We start from the raw sequence: 17,890 nt of genomic DNA, 5'->3' as shown, positions 1-17,890 counted from the left end.
GGCAGCCATCGGAAGCCCTATTTCCCATCGAGAAATGGCTTCGACGGGAAATTTCCAAGCAGCCTTGCTCCTGTGTGCCTCCCCTGTGGGTGCCCCGATGGGGACGTCCATCCCCACGCTGCCGGCGTCCCCCGCGCGGATCCGGACCACGGAGCGGCGGGCGCGGGGACGGCTGCGGGCGAAGGCACGTCCCAGCGGCTCCCCAAGAAGATGCACTAGAGAAAATTGCTCGGCAGAAGCGGAGAGATTAGAGCAGGCACTTCAGAGCATTTATTTTTAAACCACGGTAAGAAATTGAGTTCTTCCTTTTTTTGAGACTCATTTCTTGTCTAGCCATAGCAATTGCAATTAGATGCATTTCAGGGGCATTAGGCAGTTAATATATTTATCAAATTATTCACATAATTTAGCATGGCTTTAGCTGGGAACAGCTATGCCTTGAGAGGGTGAAATGAGACTTAACCAGTGGTAGCTTGCACCCCTTCAAAATAATTTGATGTCTCACGAAGGATTAATACGATGCAGATTTTTTAATTGCCCAGAGAACAATACGCTTCCCAGTCGCTGGCCACCTCCAGCAGAAGACACTCAACGTCTCTTCAAGTCCCCATCCCTAAATCCCCGTTCCCTAGGGAGCAGCCACCTGATGTTCCCTGGGCTCAGAAGGGTCAGAGTGCATTCAGTGAGGTGCACGAAGGGATGATGGTGTTATTGGACTCGTGTCACCCCAAACACACTGCCTTGCTCCCGTCCTCGCTCTCACCATCGTGCACACAGCCTGCAGGGACCAGGATGGGCTCCACGGTGCCCAGCAAGGGGGAACATATCTGTGCCTGGCTCAGCTGCGTGGGGCAGGAAGGCTGTGCTGGCAAAAAGGACAAGCTGCCCGTGCATTGGCAGTCCTGTTTTTTTTTGTTTGGTTTTTTTTTTTCTTACCTGGAGGGCCTGCCAATGCAGCACATCTGCCCAGATGGGAACATCCCCATGCAAAAACATAGAGGTGAGATTCCCCTTCTTCACCTCTTGTGCCTTCAAACCGAGCTGATGGAACAAGCTGATGAACCGTCAGTGGACAGGGACATAACCCCTCCGCAGGGCCGGAGGCAATGGGGCTGTGCACAGCGCAGCAACACCGGGGAGCTCCCCTCCTCTCTGGGGCTGCTAGCCTGTTGTGAGTCCTCTTATTTGCAATGCGTGCACAAGGTCCCTTGCACATGTCCCCAAGCGAGCAGGGATGGAGGATGGATGGAGGGCAGCAAGAGAGGTGAAAACTGTGGGTGCTAAAGGAGCAGCCGTGGTCGAGCCTGTTTACATCAGCTGGAAATGGATAGTGGAGCCAGGGGGCTGCAAAAGGGTGAGAAGCACAACCCTAGCGCATAATGAAGCCATGGGGAAGGCTAAGCCATCTCCCCTCCCCAGAGGCAGTTTTGCAATGCCTGCAGCCAAAGCCAAACCACTCTCTGCAGGTGTAAGGGGGCCTGGTGTAACGCTAGCAGTGCCTCCTCTCTTGGTCCAGTAGCAGGAGGATGTGCACAGTGCCTATGTCCTGATCCAGCCTGCAGTTCCCCCGCCACCCGACACTCTCAGACCTCCTCTTTGACCCCAAAAACCCGTTGGGCACCCACGGAACAGAAATAATCCTCTTTCCCTTCTCTCTCTCTCTTTTCCCCCCGGCTCCTCCCCGAAAAGGGCTCGAATGCCAGAGGCCCAAGCGCCAGAACTCGAGCGACGACATTGAGGTCCTCTCCACCGGCACGCCGCTGCAGCAAGAGAGCCCCGAGCTGTACAGGAAAGGGACGACGCCGTCCGACCTGACCCCCGAGGACAGCCCGCTGCAGAGCTTCCCCGCCAGTCCCTCGTCCACGCCGCCGCTGGGCTCCTGCAGGAACAAGAGCGCGCACTTCTCCCGGCAGGTCTCGGTGGACGAAGAGCGGGGCGGGGAGATCCAGATGCTGCTGGAGGGGCGCGGCGGGGACTACCTGCGCCCCAACAGCTGGAGCGAAGAGAAGGTCGGCGGGACGCGCGGCGTGCGAAGCGGGGCGCTGCGCAGCGGCCAGCTGGGGTCGGCCTCCGTCCCTGAAGACTACAGAGGCCGGAGCGGAGGACACAAACACTCGGCCTCCAACCACAAGCAAAGAGAGAGGTGGACAGATTCCCCGGCCACGGTTTCTTGGACTTCCCACCACAGGTCCCACAACCACAGCTCAGGGAGCTCCAAGCTGCTTGAGCTAGACGAGGAGAAGATGAGCAATTACGAGATGGAGATGAAGCCCCTCATGAGGATGGATTCTTATATGCAAGAGATTCACACCCAAAAAAGACACTATAGCAAAGGGGGACCCTGCAGGAGCATGGCTGATGACCACCGCGGGGAAGAGCGGGGCTTCGGGGTTCAGAGACTGAGGTCTAAGTCCCAGAACAAAGAGAATTTCAGGCCAGCTTCCTCTGCCGAGCCCACGGTGCAGAAACTGGAAAACCTGAGATTCGGGGACAAAGCTGAGCCTCGGCTACTAAGGTGGGACTTAACCTTCTCCCCGCCACAGAAATCCTTACCTGTTGCACTAGAATCTGAAGAGGACAATGGGGATGCGCTCAAATCCAGTACGGTGAGTAGGCAAAGTCGTGTGTCGAAAGCTGGCCGGGAAAAGCCGGTGCAGAGCTGTCGTGGGACCGCAGCGAGCGGAGAGGGAGGTGGCGCCGCCGGCACAACTGAGCCCCAAAATGCCCCCGTCTACACCTCGAGCCTCCCCTCCCTCCTCCCGTGGTGCATAAGAGGGCGTGCTGGAAGGCGATTTGGGGTGTTCTCCACAGAATGTCTCGGGGGGAACAGCGGTTTTATCACTGGGGGATTGGGTCGGAGGGCTTGGGGAGTTCGCCTGGGGGAAAGGTGGGAGCAGGCGAGGTGTTGGCGATGCTTCCTTGTGGTTGGGTGTTAGTGAGACAATGTCACACTGGCCAGAGTGTGACCCAGTACTGTGACATGACCCGATAATTTGACACGACCCCATAATTTGACATGACCCCATAATTTGACACGACCCCATAATTTGACATGACCCCATAATTTGACATCACTGCTCAAACCCTGGCAGCTGGGCGTTGCGTCAACCTGCGGCGTCTCCCCATCCCTCCACCTCTATGTGACTCTGATGCCGTGGCCTTGCCACCGTGTTGTGCTGGGGACCCGAGCCACCTGGAGGAGGGTACCGTGGTCACGGATCAGGGCACGTTGCAAAGGGCTTGGGCTCAGCCTGCCTTCATTCCTTTCCTCTGTGAAACACAGGAGCACGTGCAGGAGCATTCGGGGCTCCTCATTTCGGGAGAGGTGAGGGCTCGCCGGAGGTTTACAGGAGCAACTGGCTGCTGGGCAGAGCTGGAGTTGTTCAGGCTAGAGGAGAGGAGACAAAGCAATCTTCAATCGTGTAACACAGCTGCTGCAAAGTGGAAGGGAATAATCTGTTCTTGATGAAGGGAATTAATGGGCTTAAATTCGAGCATTAGAGGCAGTGGTTAGCTATTAGCCGTCAGTAGTGAGCTGAGGGCTGGGATGAATTGCCTGGGAGGGAGGAGGTGGTGCAAAGACGGCATGGACATCTGCAGCTCAGGTGCAACTCGGACGGAGCTGACCCTGCCTCGGGAGAAGCCTGAGCTCCACAAATTTCCCAGCCCAGGCTGATGGCGATTGCAGGACTCGCCTTGAGAGCAGCTCCCTCGCCCTGTCAGTGTAGCAGAAGGAGATTTTGGCTGTTTGAGAGACAGGGCTGATAAAGGACGGCATTCATCAGTCTCTCCGAAAGTTTGGCCGTGGTGGTCTGCAGCGTGCGGTTGCTCTTGCCAGACCTCCAGCATCCCTCCTGCCCCTTCCAGCTGCCTGCTGCCCACAGGGCAAAGGTGCTGGGTGCTGGCAGCCAGGGGAAGGCAGCAGCCGGGGGGGAGAAGCAGAGATGGGGGATGCAGCCGGGATGCAGGAAGGGCTCAGCTACCAAGCTGCCACAATTTCCCTGCTGTGGCTGTGGATAAATCACCCCCACACACAGCCCTGGAGCTTGCTGGCTTCCTATTCATCCTGCAAGCTTCAGCGCAGGCTCGCAAGCACCCACACAGCATTTACGAAGCGCTGCACGCAGGGTGTCTGCTGGTGGACCGCACCGCAGGACACATCTTGCTGGTTCGGAGAGAAACGGGAGCTCCGAGGGACCCCTGCGCACGTCGGTGAGCTTCAGCTTGGGAAAAATAGCCACTCATGCAACATCTCCTTGATGGCTACGTCCAGCGAACGCCGGACACCGCCGAACGGGCGTGTAAAAGCACCCAGAAAAGCCATTAGGCTGCACATCATCCTTTTAAGTGCTGTAGCTGCGAAGCAGCATGTTCAGTTTTCTCACATTCATAACCGAGGGTGGAACAGATGGCGAAGGTTTGGGAGGAAGCTAATGTAATACAGAGGAAGAGATAATATGTGGATTTAAATAACCTACAATGCCAGCAACAATTTGTTCTAGCAAGAGTTGCGCTGCGCTAGCAGGGGGCTGCTCCAGCGGCCGGGTGGGGAGGGGACAGTGGCACCAGCAGGGTGAGGACCAGGAGGTGCCACCCAACGTGTCCCAGCCCCCTGTGCGCCACCGTGACCTCGCCTGCACCTTCCACCCAGCACCTTTGCCTCCAGAAAGCGCAGCCATCCCCGAGGAAGAGGAGGGGAAGGCTCCATCCTGCGAAAACCACTGCGCCCAGGGGGCTCCTGTTCACGCTCTGGATATTTTCTTGCAGGACTTACGGCTCCCCATGTTCCCTGAAGCCTTGCTCAGCAGGGATGCTGGAGCCTCCCCTCCCTGCTCCCCGCCTGCCTCCGGCACGCAGGCAAGCCCCAGCTCCTGGGGAGGGCTGCGTGTGAGCACGCATGCGTGTGCGGGTGTGCGTGTGTGCGTGCCCACTCCTTGCAGCCTGCGTGGCAGCCGCTTCCCTGCGAGCCGCCGCGCTGCCATCTGGGAAGCTGCTCGCCCAAAAGGGCACCTCTCAGCTCCGGGCAGCTGCGCCGCTCCAGAAAGGTGCCTGCCGAGCAGGATGCTGGTAGCTCAGCAGGGATATTTTTGCCCTACCTGGAGCATCCCTGTCCAGAACGGTGGCCAGCCTGGTGCAAAAATAAGCTGCCACGAAGCAGCTCCCCACGGGACACCCACGAGCCCTGTGGGTTGGCACGGAGGTCGGGTGCCAGCTCCAGCTTCGGTGCAAACGCAGCTGGGTCAGGGCTGGCATGGAGCGAGGCAGGGATGCAGGTCTGGGGAAGGGTCTTGGGAAAAGCCCAGCTGGAAGTTATCCCTCTGGATAATGCTAAGAGGGTTTCTCGTGCTAAGAGGGTTTCTCTCGTAGCAGTGAGGCTGAGGATGGGGCCGCAGGCTGCTTTGATTTCCAGCCTTTTGCAACGTGTGCTCGGATGGGGATACAGACCTCTGCAGGGGAGCTGGGCGCATGGGTTGCCATATAAGCTCCAGGAACTTTGTCTTCTCGCTCATTTCTCACCACTCCCTTACAAAGAAGCTCCCAGAGCCCCCCCCCCCCCCCTCCATGGGGGCTGCACATCAGTAATTGAAAACTCCTCTTACAAAGGTCATTTCTTGAGGCCGCTGCTCAATAACGCTGATGAAATTCAGTGCTGCTTGGTGCTCGCTATCAGGGGACATTGGGGTTTCAGGGTCAGCAAGCCGGCGCTGCGGTCACACCAACCCTTTAAAATCACACTCGAAGGCACCTGATCTTTCCGTGTCTCCGTGCGCACCGACCCCTGCGCGCACAGAACAAACTTGCATCAATTGTCATCGCTTGGGCAGATGAAATCGGGAAGCAACGTGCCCAGACCACTGTCGGTGTTGTTGGATTAAGGGACTTACGTGGACGTCACCATCCTTTCTGGCCCTAAGGAACCACGAGGCAAAAAGCTCAAGCCTGTGTCTGAACACTTCACAGCTTCCTAGAGCCTTTGAGATGATCTAAAACAGGAAAGGAAAAAAGGAATTGTTGAGCCGCTGGAAGGGGAAAGAGGCTTTCTAAAATGCCAGCAACCCTTTTTATCCATCAACACGAAAGACATCATATTTTTAGGGTAGGGGATAAAAAGCATGTAGCCCCTTTCCTGCAGGTGCTGAACATCTGCAGTTCCCAAAAAGGAACAGAAGTGGTTTGGGCACACAGGTCCCCAGCACGCCTGAGAGAAAGGGCACGCACGGAGCCTGATTCCTCTGCCTGTCCCCATTTCAGGAGCAGTCACAGGTATTCGGATGAAGACTTCTAGGGACGCACTGTGGTCTCACTAAAGGCAATAGGAAAACTCCCCAGGGTCGCGAGCAGGCTCGGTACTTAGCCCTTTAAAATCCCCCTGTCTCATCCCACAGAGAAAGCCCGACAGCGGGGCAGCAGCCAAAAATCCCAGCCACCCCCGACATTTTCTTCCATCGTCACATGCTGCCGGATAAAATCTCAGCGTTCCCAGCCGTTTGCTGACGGTGTAGCCTCTTGTTGCGACGAACCAGAGGAAACAGCTGCAGGTTTGGGGTTGGCAACGACGTTTGCGCGCCGTCTGCGGGGTTAAGGGTGGCAGAGACCCCCCCCCCAACCTGCACCAGCCGGGGAGGCAGAGAGGGGCTCCGGGAGCTGCGGCATCTTCTCTCCTGCTGCCTGCGCGATGGGTGGATTTTCCACCCGGAGATTCTGAGCAGGTTTCCCTGTCGCTGGGGAAAGCGAGGAGGAGGCAGCCAATCTGCAGCCAGCACCGCGCTCTGCCACGGCCAGCCCCGGCACAGCCCAGCACCCGCAGCAGCACAGCAAAGGCAGGGCAGCTGGGCAGGGACCCCCGCCCACTCGCCCCCATCCCCAGCGCCGAATTTCGGCTAGAATATAAGCTGCCCAGAGGCACTGGAGTGCAAAAATTCACCTGCATCTCGGGATGCTGTTCACGGTCCCGTCTGCCTGGGGACCAGCCTGGGAAAGGCGCCTGGGGACGTTTTTGTGGTTAGCATCCCAGGGACTAAACCCTGTGGTCCTCTCCGGCTTTCCCTTTCAGATTTTTCCTTTATTTCCCCGTCAGGGGCCTTCCCCAGGTCTCCTAAAGCAGCTGTGCCTGGGTTTTCCTTGTTTCTCTCACCTCATCTAAATAAACTCACAACAGGTTCACAGCCCGATCCCAAGCGGCCGTGGCCCGGCACACACACACGCAAACAAGTATGAGCTGTAATTACAAGGGGCTAAGGAGGAATATCAGCCCTGCTGCCACCCGGTTGCTGTCACCCCTCGGAGATGGGTGCCCTGCCCAGGGAGGCACCGGCACAGGGACGGCAGCGAGTGCAGGAGGAGCTGCCACGTGCACAAAGAGTTCGGGGGTCGTTGCCTCTTAAAAAAAAATAATAACCAGAAACTGCTCTTCCTCTGAGCTCCTTGACGTGCAGACATCGTGGCATTACTTGTAACAACACAAGGTAAATAACGCTCAGAGAGAAATGCGGTGCTGAGCTCGACAGCATCCTTTTCCGAAACGTTCAATCTCAGGAGCCCTCTGATGTAACAGCAGGGTGCACCCCGCTGACTTTGTCATCCTGGATCCATTTTAGGGCTCTGAGCCCAACCCCACGCCGCCGTCTAGCTTTGAGAAAGTTGCGGTCAGTTGCCAGCTTTTGACCAAAAGAAAACCAAAACCTTAAAACCGTCGACCCCCCCAGGATGCAGCAACACATCGGAGAAGGCGAAGCCAGTCCCTTCTGCTCCTCTTGATAAATTCCTTAACTGTTTCACAGCAGCCTGTTCCTGGCTATTATGTGACAATTCAGCACAAATGTCGTGGAGCTGCGAAGTTTTCAGCACTTTCGTAGTGCTGAGCCTGGAAAACAATGCCTCTGTACTTTTTGCTGATCCCAGTCCTTGGTGATTACACTTAATAGATCCCAGAGGGATTCCTAGGTAACCTGCACTATGGTTTCCATGGCAGAGACGGAGCTGCAATAACAGGTAATAACGGATTGCTAATACTTAAATTAATTATGCCACAATTTTATTTGTAAACCAGCTGTCCCTTGTATTCCCGGTAAGACTCAAGTTGCTACACAGCAGTTAAAGGAAAAAAAAAAAAAAAACAAAAACCCAAACAAAACCCAAACAAACTGAACGGTGGGGCAGAGGTGGTGGTGCTCAGCTGCAGCCGCAGTCGGAGCTGCAAAAAGCGTGCCAGAAACGAGAGGCTGAAGGAAACCTTCGGAAAGCTCGCAGCGCTTCACTGAGATGCTTCTCACTCGTTACTTCCACGGCGATGGGCACCGCTACTACTGCTGTGCCGCGACGAGGGCTTATTCACATTTTAGTGGCGCCACGGCTGCAGATCTGTGTTCCAGGTCTTTCAGCTTTGGAGAAAATCTCAGGGTCCTTGGAGGTTATCCCTGTTTGTCCAGGAGCACCCCGTCACCTGGTGGGTACTGGTGTACCTTACCCATCCTCGGCAGCAGTTCTCCTCCTGCAAAGGAGCCCAGGGAGCTTATTATAAAATAAACTGAAATCCCAGCCCCACAGCTGCCAGATTTTGCTGATGAAATTCGCCGTCATCCCGTATGCGAGCCGAATGCCCGGGCACACCCGAGCTGGGTTTAATTTTTCCTTTCCCCGAGCCAGGCTGGTCGCCGTGCTGGGTGGAATCCGTCTCACATCGCTCGCTCTACGGACGGCCTCGAGGGTTAGCACGGGCTGGATGTCTAACGTTTAGAAGCTAAAATTGGGTGAGAGGACGCTGCCAGGCGGTGCCTGCGGGCTGGGGAGGCAGGATCCGGCCCTAAAGGCTCTGCATGGGAGATGGGCAGCACCTCGGTGCTGTGCCCCAGCTCCTGCACGGCACGCAGGGCTGGCTGAACAGCCCCCAGCAGCTCCTGGCTAAAGGAGGTGCTGTAACTTCAACAAAAACAACGAATGAAGGAGGAAAAAGGAAAGTTTTGCAGGCTGCTTGCTGTCTGTGGCACACGATCCCCAGGAAAATGAGCTCAACCTTCGGCTTCCTATCAGCCCAGAGTCTGTGATGCCACTGGCCTCAGGGTTTTCTTCGGGCTTCTCCAGGGCTCAGGGAGGCCAAAGATGAGGGAAAGCACCACTGGACTAGGAAAGCAGCATGCAAAGCTGCAAATCAAGGGCGATTTCTCTCATTCCTGTATGTCGGTGGCTCGTGTTAGAGGCCTCGCACGTGGTGTAGCGTTGTAAGGGCTGCGAGGTCCAAAACGCTGGCTGCAGCTCCAGCTAAAGGCAGCTCCCTGACCTCTTGCTGGGCTGGGCTCGGCAAAACCTCTCTGCCAAAGCAGAAAAAGCAGAAGGGATTCATCTTCTGCATGGGCACTGAGCAGGAATCTCTTCCTGGGAGCCGATGACATATCCCAGGACATCCTTGCCATCAAAGGGGAGAAGGGCGAGCGTTGCTCTGAGCAGAGGTGAAGGCGCGGAGACCTTACGAGTTAGAAATAAGCCAGACATAAGCATCAAGAAGTGCAGCAGGATTCGTAACTGGAACTAAAACAGAAGCTTCAGAGGCCCAAAGCTGTTTATGTGACCAGCTGCCGCCGGCAGGGTTCCAGCCCCTGCTAAGAGCCGCGGGTGCGATCCCAGCGGGGTGCCAGGGCCTGGAAAGCCCTTGCTGGAGCTAGCACAGGGGAGAGGGTCTTAAAAAGAAGGGGCTAGAAAAGAGAAGCAGAAGTTGCAGGTTCTTGGCTCATTGGATTTGGGCCCCTCAGGCTGCAAAGGCCCTTCCCTCCCAGGGCATCTTGTTTTTGGGGTGCTTTTGCTGGCCAACGTGGAAGTCCCCAGATAGGCAGGGGCAAAGCAGGCACCGTCTCCTGGCTCTGCGCTGAACAGGAGGGGACACAAGATGAAAACGGGTGCGAACTGCACCAGGGACGTGAGCAAAACATTTGTGCATGGGAACCCATTTGCTGTGAGCGTGTGCACGGTGCTCGGTTTGTTGACTCCCCAGTTTTTCTGGATGAGGCCACAACTTGGGCATACGGGTGTATAAATCCCACCCCATCACCGTCCACAGCTACCAAAGGGTTGTGGTCTCGCTCAGGCCAGCGGGTCCATCCCAAAGTGTCTGTGTTTGTGAGGGCAAAGCTCAAACGCCAGGGAATTAGGGGACAGCCGGCCCCGCTGGGTGCCTATGGGCAGGGAGAGGGGAACAGCCTCCGGAGCATCCCAGGCTCGTGCCAGCCGGCGGATAAGTTTGCGTGCTGCTTGTTACCGAGACCATCTAGCAGTCAGAGCAGAGCGAGGGCAGAAATGGTCACTGCCTCTTTGGCAGGGGAAATCAAACTGCGAGCGGACCGAGGCTGATGTAAGTACGAGAGCAGCTCCGTCCTCCCCTGGCTGCGGGGTGGAAGGAACCAAATGCATTTTGTGCCTCCGTGGTGCCCTGCCAACAGAAACAATGACAGTGATAATCGCTCGCAATCTGTTATTGCATTAACACGAGCTCAAAAATCGTAAAACCCGGTAATCTTCTGAAATGAAGCTAAACCCCCCCGAAAGTAAATAACAGAGCGCATCGCAGCGCTTGGCAGCCGTGGGGCCGGGGGGGGGGGAGGAGTGGCAGGGGGGGGGTGCTTTCTGCCTTGGAAAGGCTTTGCGTGGTGCAGGCGGAGAGGTTTTGCTGGAAGCAGCCAGGCGTGGATACCTGGCTGCCAGGAGCGGCTCTCTGCAATCCCTGCGTTTGGTTGGCATCCCCTGACCCTGTTGCTAAGCTACAAATATGCCTTGCCAGCAAGCTCCAGCATCCCCGCTCCCACCCACTCCCAAATGCGAACTGAATCAGCCTGCTCAGAGCAGAAGCCAGCCCTGTCCGGCGAGGAGCCTTTTCCTTTTTTTTTTTTTTTTTTTTTTTTTTTTATTTCCAGCAGCTCTGCAGACTGGCACAAGGACCGGCTCGCACAGGGCGCCCACCCTGCCACCCAAAAAAAAAAGAGGCGCACGGGGCGGGAGCGAGGTGCTGAGCGAAGCACCAGCACCGTTGCAGGGGGGTTAAGGCTGGCGCAGCTCCGTCGCAGCGGGAATAGCCGAGGATCCCAGCTACGCCGAGAAATAGCTACCACCTACCTGCACGCACGCTCGCTCACCCCGCCGCGAGCCACGTTAACGCTTTAGGGCAGCAAATGTTTTACGGCAGGGACGTGGCGGCGGGGTGGGTGTTTTCTGGCCACTCCGCATAAAGACGGGGTGGAAAGCTGCAATCCTGGCGCTGCGTGGTTATTCCTGTCGTTCCTGGGGTGCTGAGGGGGTCCGGCACCACATCCCGATCGGCTGCAGTGGGAACTCAGAGAAGCAGCCCGCAGGGAACTGGGTAGTGTCGGGTGAGATAACGCCAGGGCAGAAACGCTGCCGCACGCAGGTGCTCCCACACCGACGCCTTGCCGGGATGTTTCCCATGGAGTCCCCAAGAGCGGAATTTGCTCCGTATGAACCTCAGAAAAAGTTGTTAGAGACATCCTAAAACGTTGCCTTAATGGGGGCCATCATAGAGTGGCCTGCCCTTTGCCATCAGCAGGTTACCTGCTTAAACAATCACATTTATTGGAAAGGGTCCTTTGGAGACACCTCCAAACCATCCCCAAGGAACCATAAAACCCGATACTTTTTTTTTTTCCTTTCTTTTCGTTGACCACCTCGGGTAAGCAAGCGGTTTTGGTCCTTAATTAAGGCCGGATTTCCCATGTGGACGACACGGGGGAGTCCAGGGAGTCCTGCAGGCGCTTTGGGGTCGGGCGCTGCAGGGTGCGCATCCCCGGCCGTGGGCAGACCTTGGGGGCACCTCCTAACTCCTCTCCTTCTCTTTCTCTTGCAGGGCTCAGCTCCCATTCTGGTAGTCATGGTGATCTTACTAAATATCGGAGTCGCCATTTTGTTTATTAACTTTTTCATCTAACTCAAGACTGTCTTGTTTGCAAAAATAACAGTTACATGTATGAATGGGGGAAAAACAAACAAACAAAAAAAAACAAACAACAACAACAGAAAAAGGGAAAAAAAATCATAACTCGAACTGTCCTACGACAATTTCCAAGTCTTTTCACAGAAGAACAACAAACGATCGAGTCTCACTCACAGTTTGCCTTTTTTCCTGGGTAATGTTTTTTGGATTTTAGCCAAAATTCTTTGCTTGTATAACACTATGCTGTGTGGCATGGCAAAATGCTATCAACACTCTGCCCCCCCAACACTGGAAAGGATGAGAAGGAATCCCAACAAAATAAAACCTCATTTCCCTTCCTCTCACCCCCCCCCCAAAAAAAAATATATTTGTAACAACGGTAACCAACCCAAAACGGAGACTAGACGAGGGGACCATGGGGAGATTTCGTGTCACGTGTGTACGGGTCCTGGGATGCTCCAGGCTGAGCTTCCCGGGGAAATCCACAACAGCTTTAACGATTAAAGTAAATGGGAGAGAAAAGCAAAATCAGGCAGCCGGTGCTTTTCTTCCCTTCTCCCGTCACGAATGGAGAAGAGCCGCTGGAAGAAGGAGGCGAGAAGGAGCGCGGGGAAGGCGCGAGCCCTGCCTGGATGCGACGGACGGGAGGAGGGCGCCCGGCCCCGTTTTATTTGTTTTTAAAACCAAGCTGCAAGGGGTGTTCTGTGAAAACCCATGGGGCAGGGGGGGGAAACGGGGAACACAAGGTGCGAGCGGCGGCCCCACCACCCTCCTGCCTTCAATCCTCCTCCCGGGCTGCTCCCCCTCACGGCAGGGCTGGAAAACCACCCCGGGCTGCTTTCTGTTCACTTTTGGTCAGAATTTGTGCCCAGATCCCCCCCCCCCCCCGGCCCCCCGAGCCCACGCCGACCCGCGAGGAGCAGCACTACTCCGCGCTGAGCATCCCATCCCAAACACGTCCATGCACAGAGGTGCCAGGGAGCAGATTGGCGGGGAGAGAGGGCTCGATTCCGACCCACCTAGTATGACGTAAAATAAAGCGAAATAAGATTTTAAAAAAAAAAAAAAAAACGTTTTTCAAAAGGCATCTGGGGAGGAGCACTGGAGCATGTCCCAGAGAGGAGGGAGAGGGTGGTGGGTTTGTCTCTTACATCTTGCTGTGGACTGTTTCAGACATCATGCTTGGGCTCTGAGCATGTAGTATTTTGCACTTTGTAATGCAGGATGTATATTCCAGCTTCCAACATGTCCCTGTAAAAAAAAAAAAAAAAAAAAAAAGAAAAAAAAAAAAAAAAAAACAAAAAACAAACGTCATTGGCAATGGCAGCCTCTAAGGATGTATTCTTTTCTTTTTTTTTTTTTCTATGTCACTCAATTTGTTCGTTTATACCATCTTTGTAATATGCCTGCCTTGATTTTCTCCCCTCCCCTGTCTCCCCCCTGATAATATGCATACTCATTAAAGATGCCGTATCCCTGTTCTGAGCTGTTATGGTCCCAATCACCAGAGCGTGGGCTTAGCTCGACCGCCTGCCTACGGCCGGCGTCCCGGCGCCTTCCAAACCCTCCCGGAGGGTTTTTCCCCCCCCCGTGCCCCCTGGCACCACGAGGGCCGTCTCGCCCTGCCTGGGAGCTCGGCGATGCCGCTGAGCCGACAGCGAGCTGCTCCCTTCGGGCTGGGGACCAAATTCCCCCCCGGGTGTCCCCGCCGTGGGTCCGCAGCAGGATGCGGCCCCTGCACAGCTGCGGCGGGGTGGGGGGGACCCTGCCCGGCATTTCCCACCCAGAGCTGTGGGAACAGCCCCGAACGCGGCCTCAGCTTTGCTTTGCTTCTGTTTTAGCTGTTTCTCTGCTACCTTTTCAGCAGATTTCTTATTACACTGCACTGGATTGCTATATTTTTAACCAGAAATAAACTAAGGATTAGAGCATGTGCCAGTTAAATTCAGTTCTTTTCCTTACACGGTCTTCCTCCCTCCCTGTCGCAGTTTTTCTTCCTTCCCCTTGCAGGCAGAGGGCTATGGGCGGACAGGGCAAATGACACCGATGTACCTCCTGTCACTCCACGATGAGTTTCCATCCTTTTGGTACCTCGTCACTTTTTTTTGGTGTTTCCTTCTTGGTCCTCAGTCTCCCTTTTGTACTCTCAAATGGTTGCTGCATGCCTGAGATGAACCCAAAAATGCCATATTGTGGCCGCAGCCCCGGGAACTCCGCCACGTGGTCTGTAATTCTGGTCCCAGCTCTTCGTGAGGACTCTGGAGAAGTTTTTCTGTGCATTTCGGTTGACTGCATGACACCAGAGTCCCGCCAGGATCAGGTTAAATAATTACATGCAAACACGGTATGATATTTAGATATGTCTCGTAATCAATTATCAATGCCTCTCGTTATCAATCAAGGACAGGTACTGGTGATTTCACGGCTAGCTTTTTCACACTGGTGGCCGACTAGTTATCCCTGCTCTTGCCCACGTACCAGCAGTTATATGCAGACACAGCACAGCAAACGCAACTCAGATTTTTCATCTCTTTATTCCTTGGGATAAATCCTTGGTCGAGATGAGGTCTGTTCAGCATGAGAGATAGCCAAAGACTAATATTAATTGGCTCCCACACCACGTGTTTAAAAATAACGACGCCTTTATTAATCAACGGGAGCCGAACAATTTGTCTTAGTCCCGGGCTTCTCACATTTGCCCAAGGCCAGAAATATTCTTGAGAAGTAGCCCGGGGAGAGAGGTAATTCAGCATATTTCCCTGTCTTATGGGCCCCGGCCTCACGCATATCTACCTAAGGCACATTAAAATGTCCGTCGCTGGGGCGTATAAATCTGAGTAAAGCGTCCATCCCTGCTGTTTTATGTCCACGCCGACAGATGCACGGGAACAGCTGAAGGTTTATCTCGTGTGTCGTAGGCTGCGGCGGTGTTTTTACGCTCCTGCAGCAGAGGGGCTGGAGGAAGCAGCCCACCAGCCGCTCCTCCTGCCCTTGTGCCGAGCGCAGGAGCCAACACGAGGGCTGCACGTCCCTCGTGGGGACCCTCCGGCCAGGATAACCCCTGCGAGCAACAGCAGGTTTGAAACCACATCCCTGGGGAAGGCAAGAAGGGAGGAGCAGAGCCCCTCCGCCCGCCCGCACGTCGGCTTCTCACCAGCCCATCTGGCGTCTGCTTCGCTTGCACCCGGGACCCGGCTGCCGCGAGCGGTGGGCCTCCTGGGCCTGATCTGTCAGAAACAGGGAGCTGTTGCTGCAGCTATTTCTTCTGTGCTGAGTTATGAAGCCTCGGTACTGCTAAAAAATAAGTAACTCGAGGCCGCGACAGAAAGAGAGAGGCAAAATAACGTCATATTGATGATGGAGGGCTTAATTGAAACCCGTGGAGTATTGGGATGTCCTAATAGGCTTTGGCAAGTTAATGAAGGAAAGTAGGAATTTTTTAGAACTGTCTTTGGCTGTCATCTGCCTTTCAACCCCAGTTTGGGTACCCCATTAACAGCACCGAGAGCCTAGCAGGACTCGGGCTCCCTGCCAGACTCACTTCTTTTAACAGGGTGAGGACCCCAACACCCAGCCCCTTCCTTCCTGCAGAAAGGCAGCTGCCACCCGCCCCAGCAGCAGCTGCGTTTTGGTGTCAGGTACCAGGTCCTGTGGGAAGGGCAAGCTGTGAGAATTACTCGTGTAAGCTGCAGAGCTGCTCCCCACCCCGTTCAGCACAGACCACGACCCCGAGCTCTTTTCTTGGTCGCCCATCACGCGAAGGAACCGCGGGTTACTGGTGAAGGATGCTGCTGCTGCTGGGCCAACAGCTGGTTCCCAGCAGAGGCAGAAGCATTCGCTGCGTTCCCTTTCCCACTTTGCACCTACAAAGCGCATTCGCACCTCCGGGCCAGCCCAGTTACCCTGGCTGCTCCCTGGCACACACCACAGCAAGGTTCATGTGCTTCCACACCCCGATCACACGCACACTGATGTGGGGAGAAGCAATCCCACGTGCTGCAGCTGAGCTTGGGCTAGACGTGAAACCACTCACCTTCCACTGCAGCCTTTGCTGTGCAGCCCCTGATGTAAAATGCATTCCAGCTGGCACTCTCCCTGTTCTCTTTTCTCCTTCCTAGCTGTGCATGTAAATGTGATAGAAAAATCTGATTTCACTGTGCTACTTACAATGCAATTACAGGATGCGTGTGGCCCAAAAGAAAAGGAATTACTGAATAGTTTCCTCAAAAAGTAAAAAAACAAACAAACAAAAAAACTTTCAGCCTTCACTTAGATGAAAAAAAATGTTTCCAGATATAATAAATTGAGATCTCTTTTTGCTATGTAAATGTTTACGTATTCACCCCTTTACAAGATGGGCAAATGTAATGCTCTGAAGGATGCCAAAGGAATAATTGAATTTTATCTGGGTGTTCATACATTTAAAAAAAAAAAAAAGGCACAAGCTGTTCTTTGCACATATCAGACAAGAATAACTATTCCTATGACAGACACTGCTGGAGTTTCTCAGCTCCTCGTTTTCCTCCAAGTTCTAGGCCCAGCCCTTCCCTTGGGTATCATTTTAGGCAAGTCATTTCACTGATGCTTGCCTGCAAAATACTTACCTCCTTCTTTAAGGTACTTTTGGTCCTAATACATGAAAAACTGCCAGCTACCTGACCCAGCAACAGGCTTTAGGTGACTTTCAATCAACGTTCAGAAGACCAAAGTACCGTTACAGCCTGATATCAAAGCATCATAGCTTAAATTTAAGTCCAGGGCAGAGCCTCCTCTGTAGACACTAAGCATAGTAGTAATAATCAGGCTTCCCTGCTGAGGTTTCCACCACGGAAATCTTTTACCTTTTATCAGAGGTTTTATTTGCTGAATCAACACGTGACAGCTTCCAAGGCTTCCACAGTTACACCCGCACGAGATGGGCCAGCGTGCCCAGACATCCTGCGGCTGTCGCTGGCTGCAAGGCTCCAAGGGAGTGCTGCATTTGTCTCGTTTGTTCTGCTGAGCAGTGGCTGCAGATGCACCAGAATTAATTTCTGTCTCAAGTCCAACGGCTGCAAATGCTCCAGAGAGAGCGGACGCTGTGTGGGATTCAGTCCCCACGCAGGCTGTTCCAATTACAGTGCTACAGGCTCATTTTGTCAGAGCTGACAACCGAGCCTCAATTTTCAGGCCAGGCCAGCATCCCCCCAACACGCAGCCTAAGGATGGCCACCAGCACCTCCTGCACCAGGCCGTATGACCAACATCCGCCTGTGCTGGCTCACCCAAAACCCCAGTGCTGGGAGAAACTGAACCAAGATGCATGCCCGGGTCAGCCCAATCTCACAGCGCAGGACGACAGCCCCAGGAAGCCAACATCTCCCCTCCAACCCACCCCAAAGCCTCTTCTCCGTGGGCTCTGCGAGGCCAGCGGCGTGCTGGGAGCAGGACGGCTGGCCCAACCTGCCTCAGGTTCCTTGGGAGCCTGTCACTTCCACTCCGTGCCTTCCCCAGTCGTCCTCAGCTTGGCACCGAGCGCAACCACAACTACGTTCCAGAGCCCTTGAGCGAAAGATGAAAAGAAAAACCTCAGACTATCGCTGCACAGACTGCAGCTCGTCTGATGCATCTGGTTCCCTCATCCAACTCTGTACTGGAGAAGGGCGGAGGGAGAATTTTTTCCCTGTGGCTGCAGTAGCACTGTTCAGAACTATTCTTCATCCCTGGCACAGCGCTACCAGGTTTCAGCTAAGGGGAAAAATTCTTTCCGGGTATGTATCTGTATTTGAAATAATCAGAAGGGGAAAAAAAATGATAAAGTAGATCTGGCAAAAAGTGCACATTCCTTTCTCTGGTGGGGCCTTTGGAATGGAGCCCTGTGCACAGATGCTGTGATTTTAAAACCACTATTTTCAAACAAGAGAGGAAAGGAAAAAGTCAGCAAATGCAACTCAGTGGCAGATTCCCCAAAACTCAGCA

At 54.5% G+C, this 17,890-nt stretch overlaps 1 protein-coding gene and 1 long non-coding RNA gene across 3 annotated transcripts in view; one reads left to right on the top strand and one right to left on the bottom strand.

The window, feature by feature from the left end:
• Window positions 1–13,411, top strand: part of JPH3 (junctophilin 3) — a 51,288-nt gene extending 37,877 nt beyond the window's left edge. The window contains exons 5-6 of the mRNA XM_067004299.1: window positions 1,690–2,606; window positions 11,846–13,411. Of these exons, the coding sequence (XP_066860400.1) occupies window positions 1,690–2,606; window positions 11,846–11,926 (998 nt within the window). The 3' untranslated portion in view covers window positions 11,927–13,411. The remainder of the gene's footprint in view (window positions 1–1,689; window positions 2,607–11,845) is intronic.
• On the bottom strand, window positions 3,118–8,047 carry LOC106046520 (uncharacterized). 2 transcript variants are annotated; one of them, XR_001213266.3, is made up of 4 exons: window positions 7,684–8,047; window positions 5,886–5,984; window positions 5,601–5,779; window positions 3,118–3,388 (listed from the first exon to the last, which is right to left on the bottom strand). It is a non-coding gene; the product is annotated as an uncharacterized lncRNA (long non-coding RNA). The 2 variants fall into 2 exon arrangements; XR_007167571.2 differs by having other exon boundaries at window positions 7,772–8,047.
• Window positions 13,412–17,890: the final 4,479 nt, after the last annotated feature.

The sequence above is a fragment of the Anser cygnoides genome, chromosome 12 (assembly GCF_040182565.1).
Source record: "Anser cygnoides isolate HZ-2024a breed goose chromosome 12, Taihu_goose_T2T_genome, whole genome shotgun sequence".
In the NCBI taxonomy this organism is placed as follows: Eukaryota; Metazoa; Chordata; class Aves; order Anseriformes; family Anatidae; genus Anser; species Anser cygnoides.
Note: the sequence above shows the minus strand (reverse complement) of the source record. Positions and strands in the feature narration are given on the sequence as shown.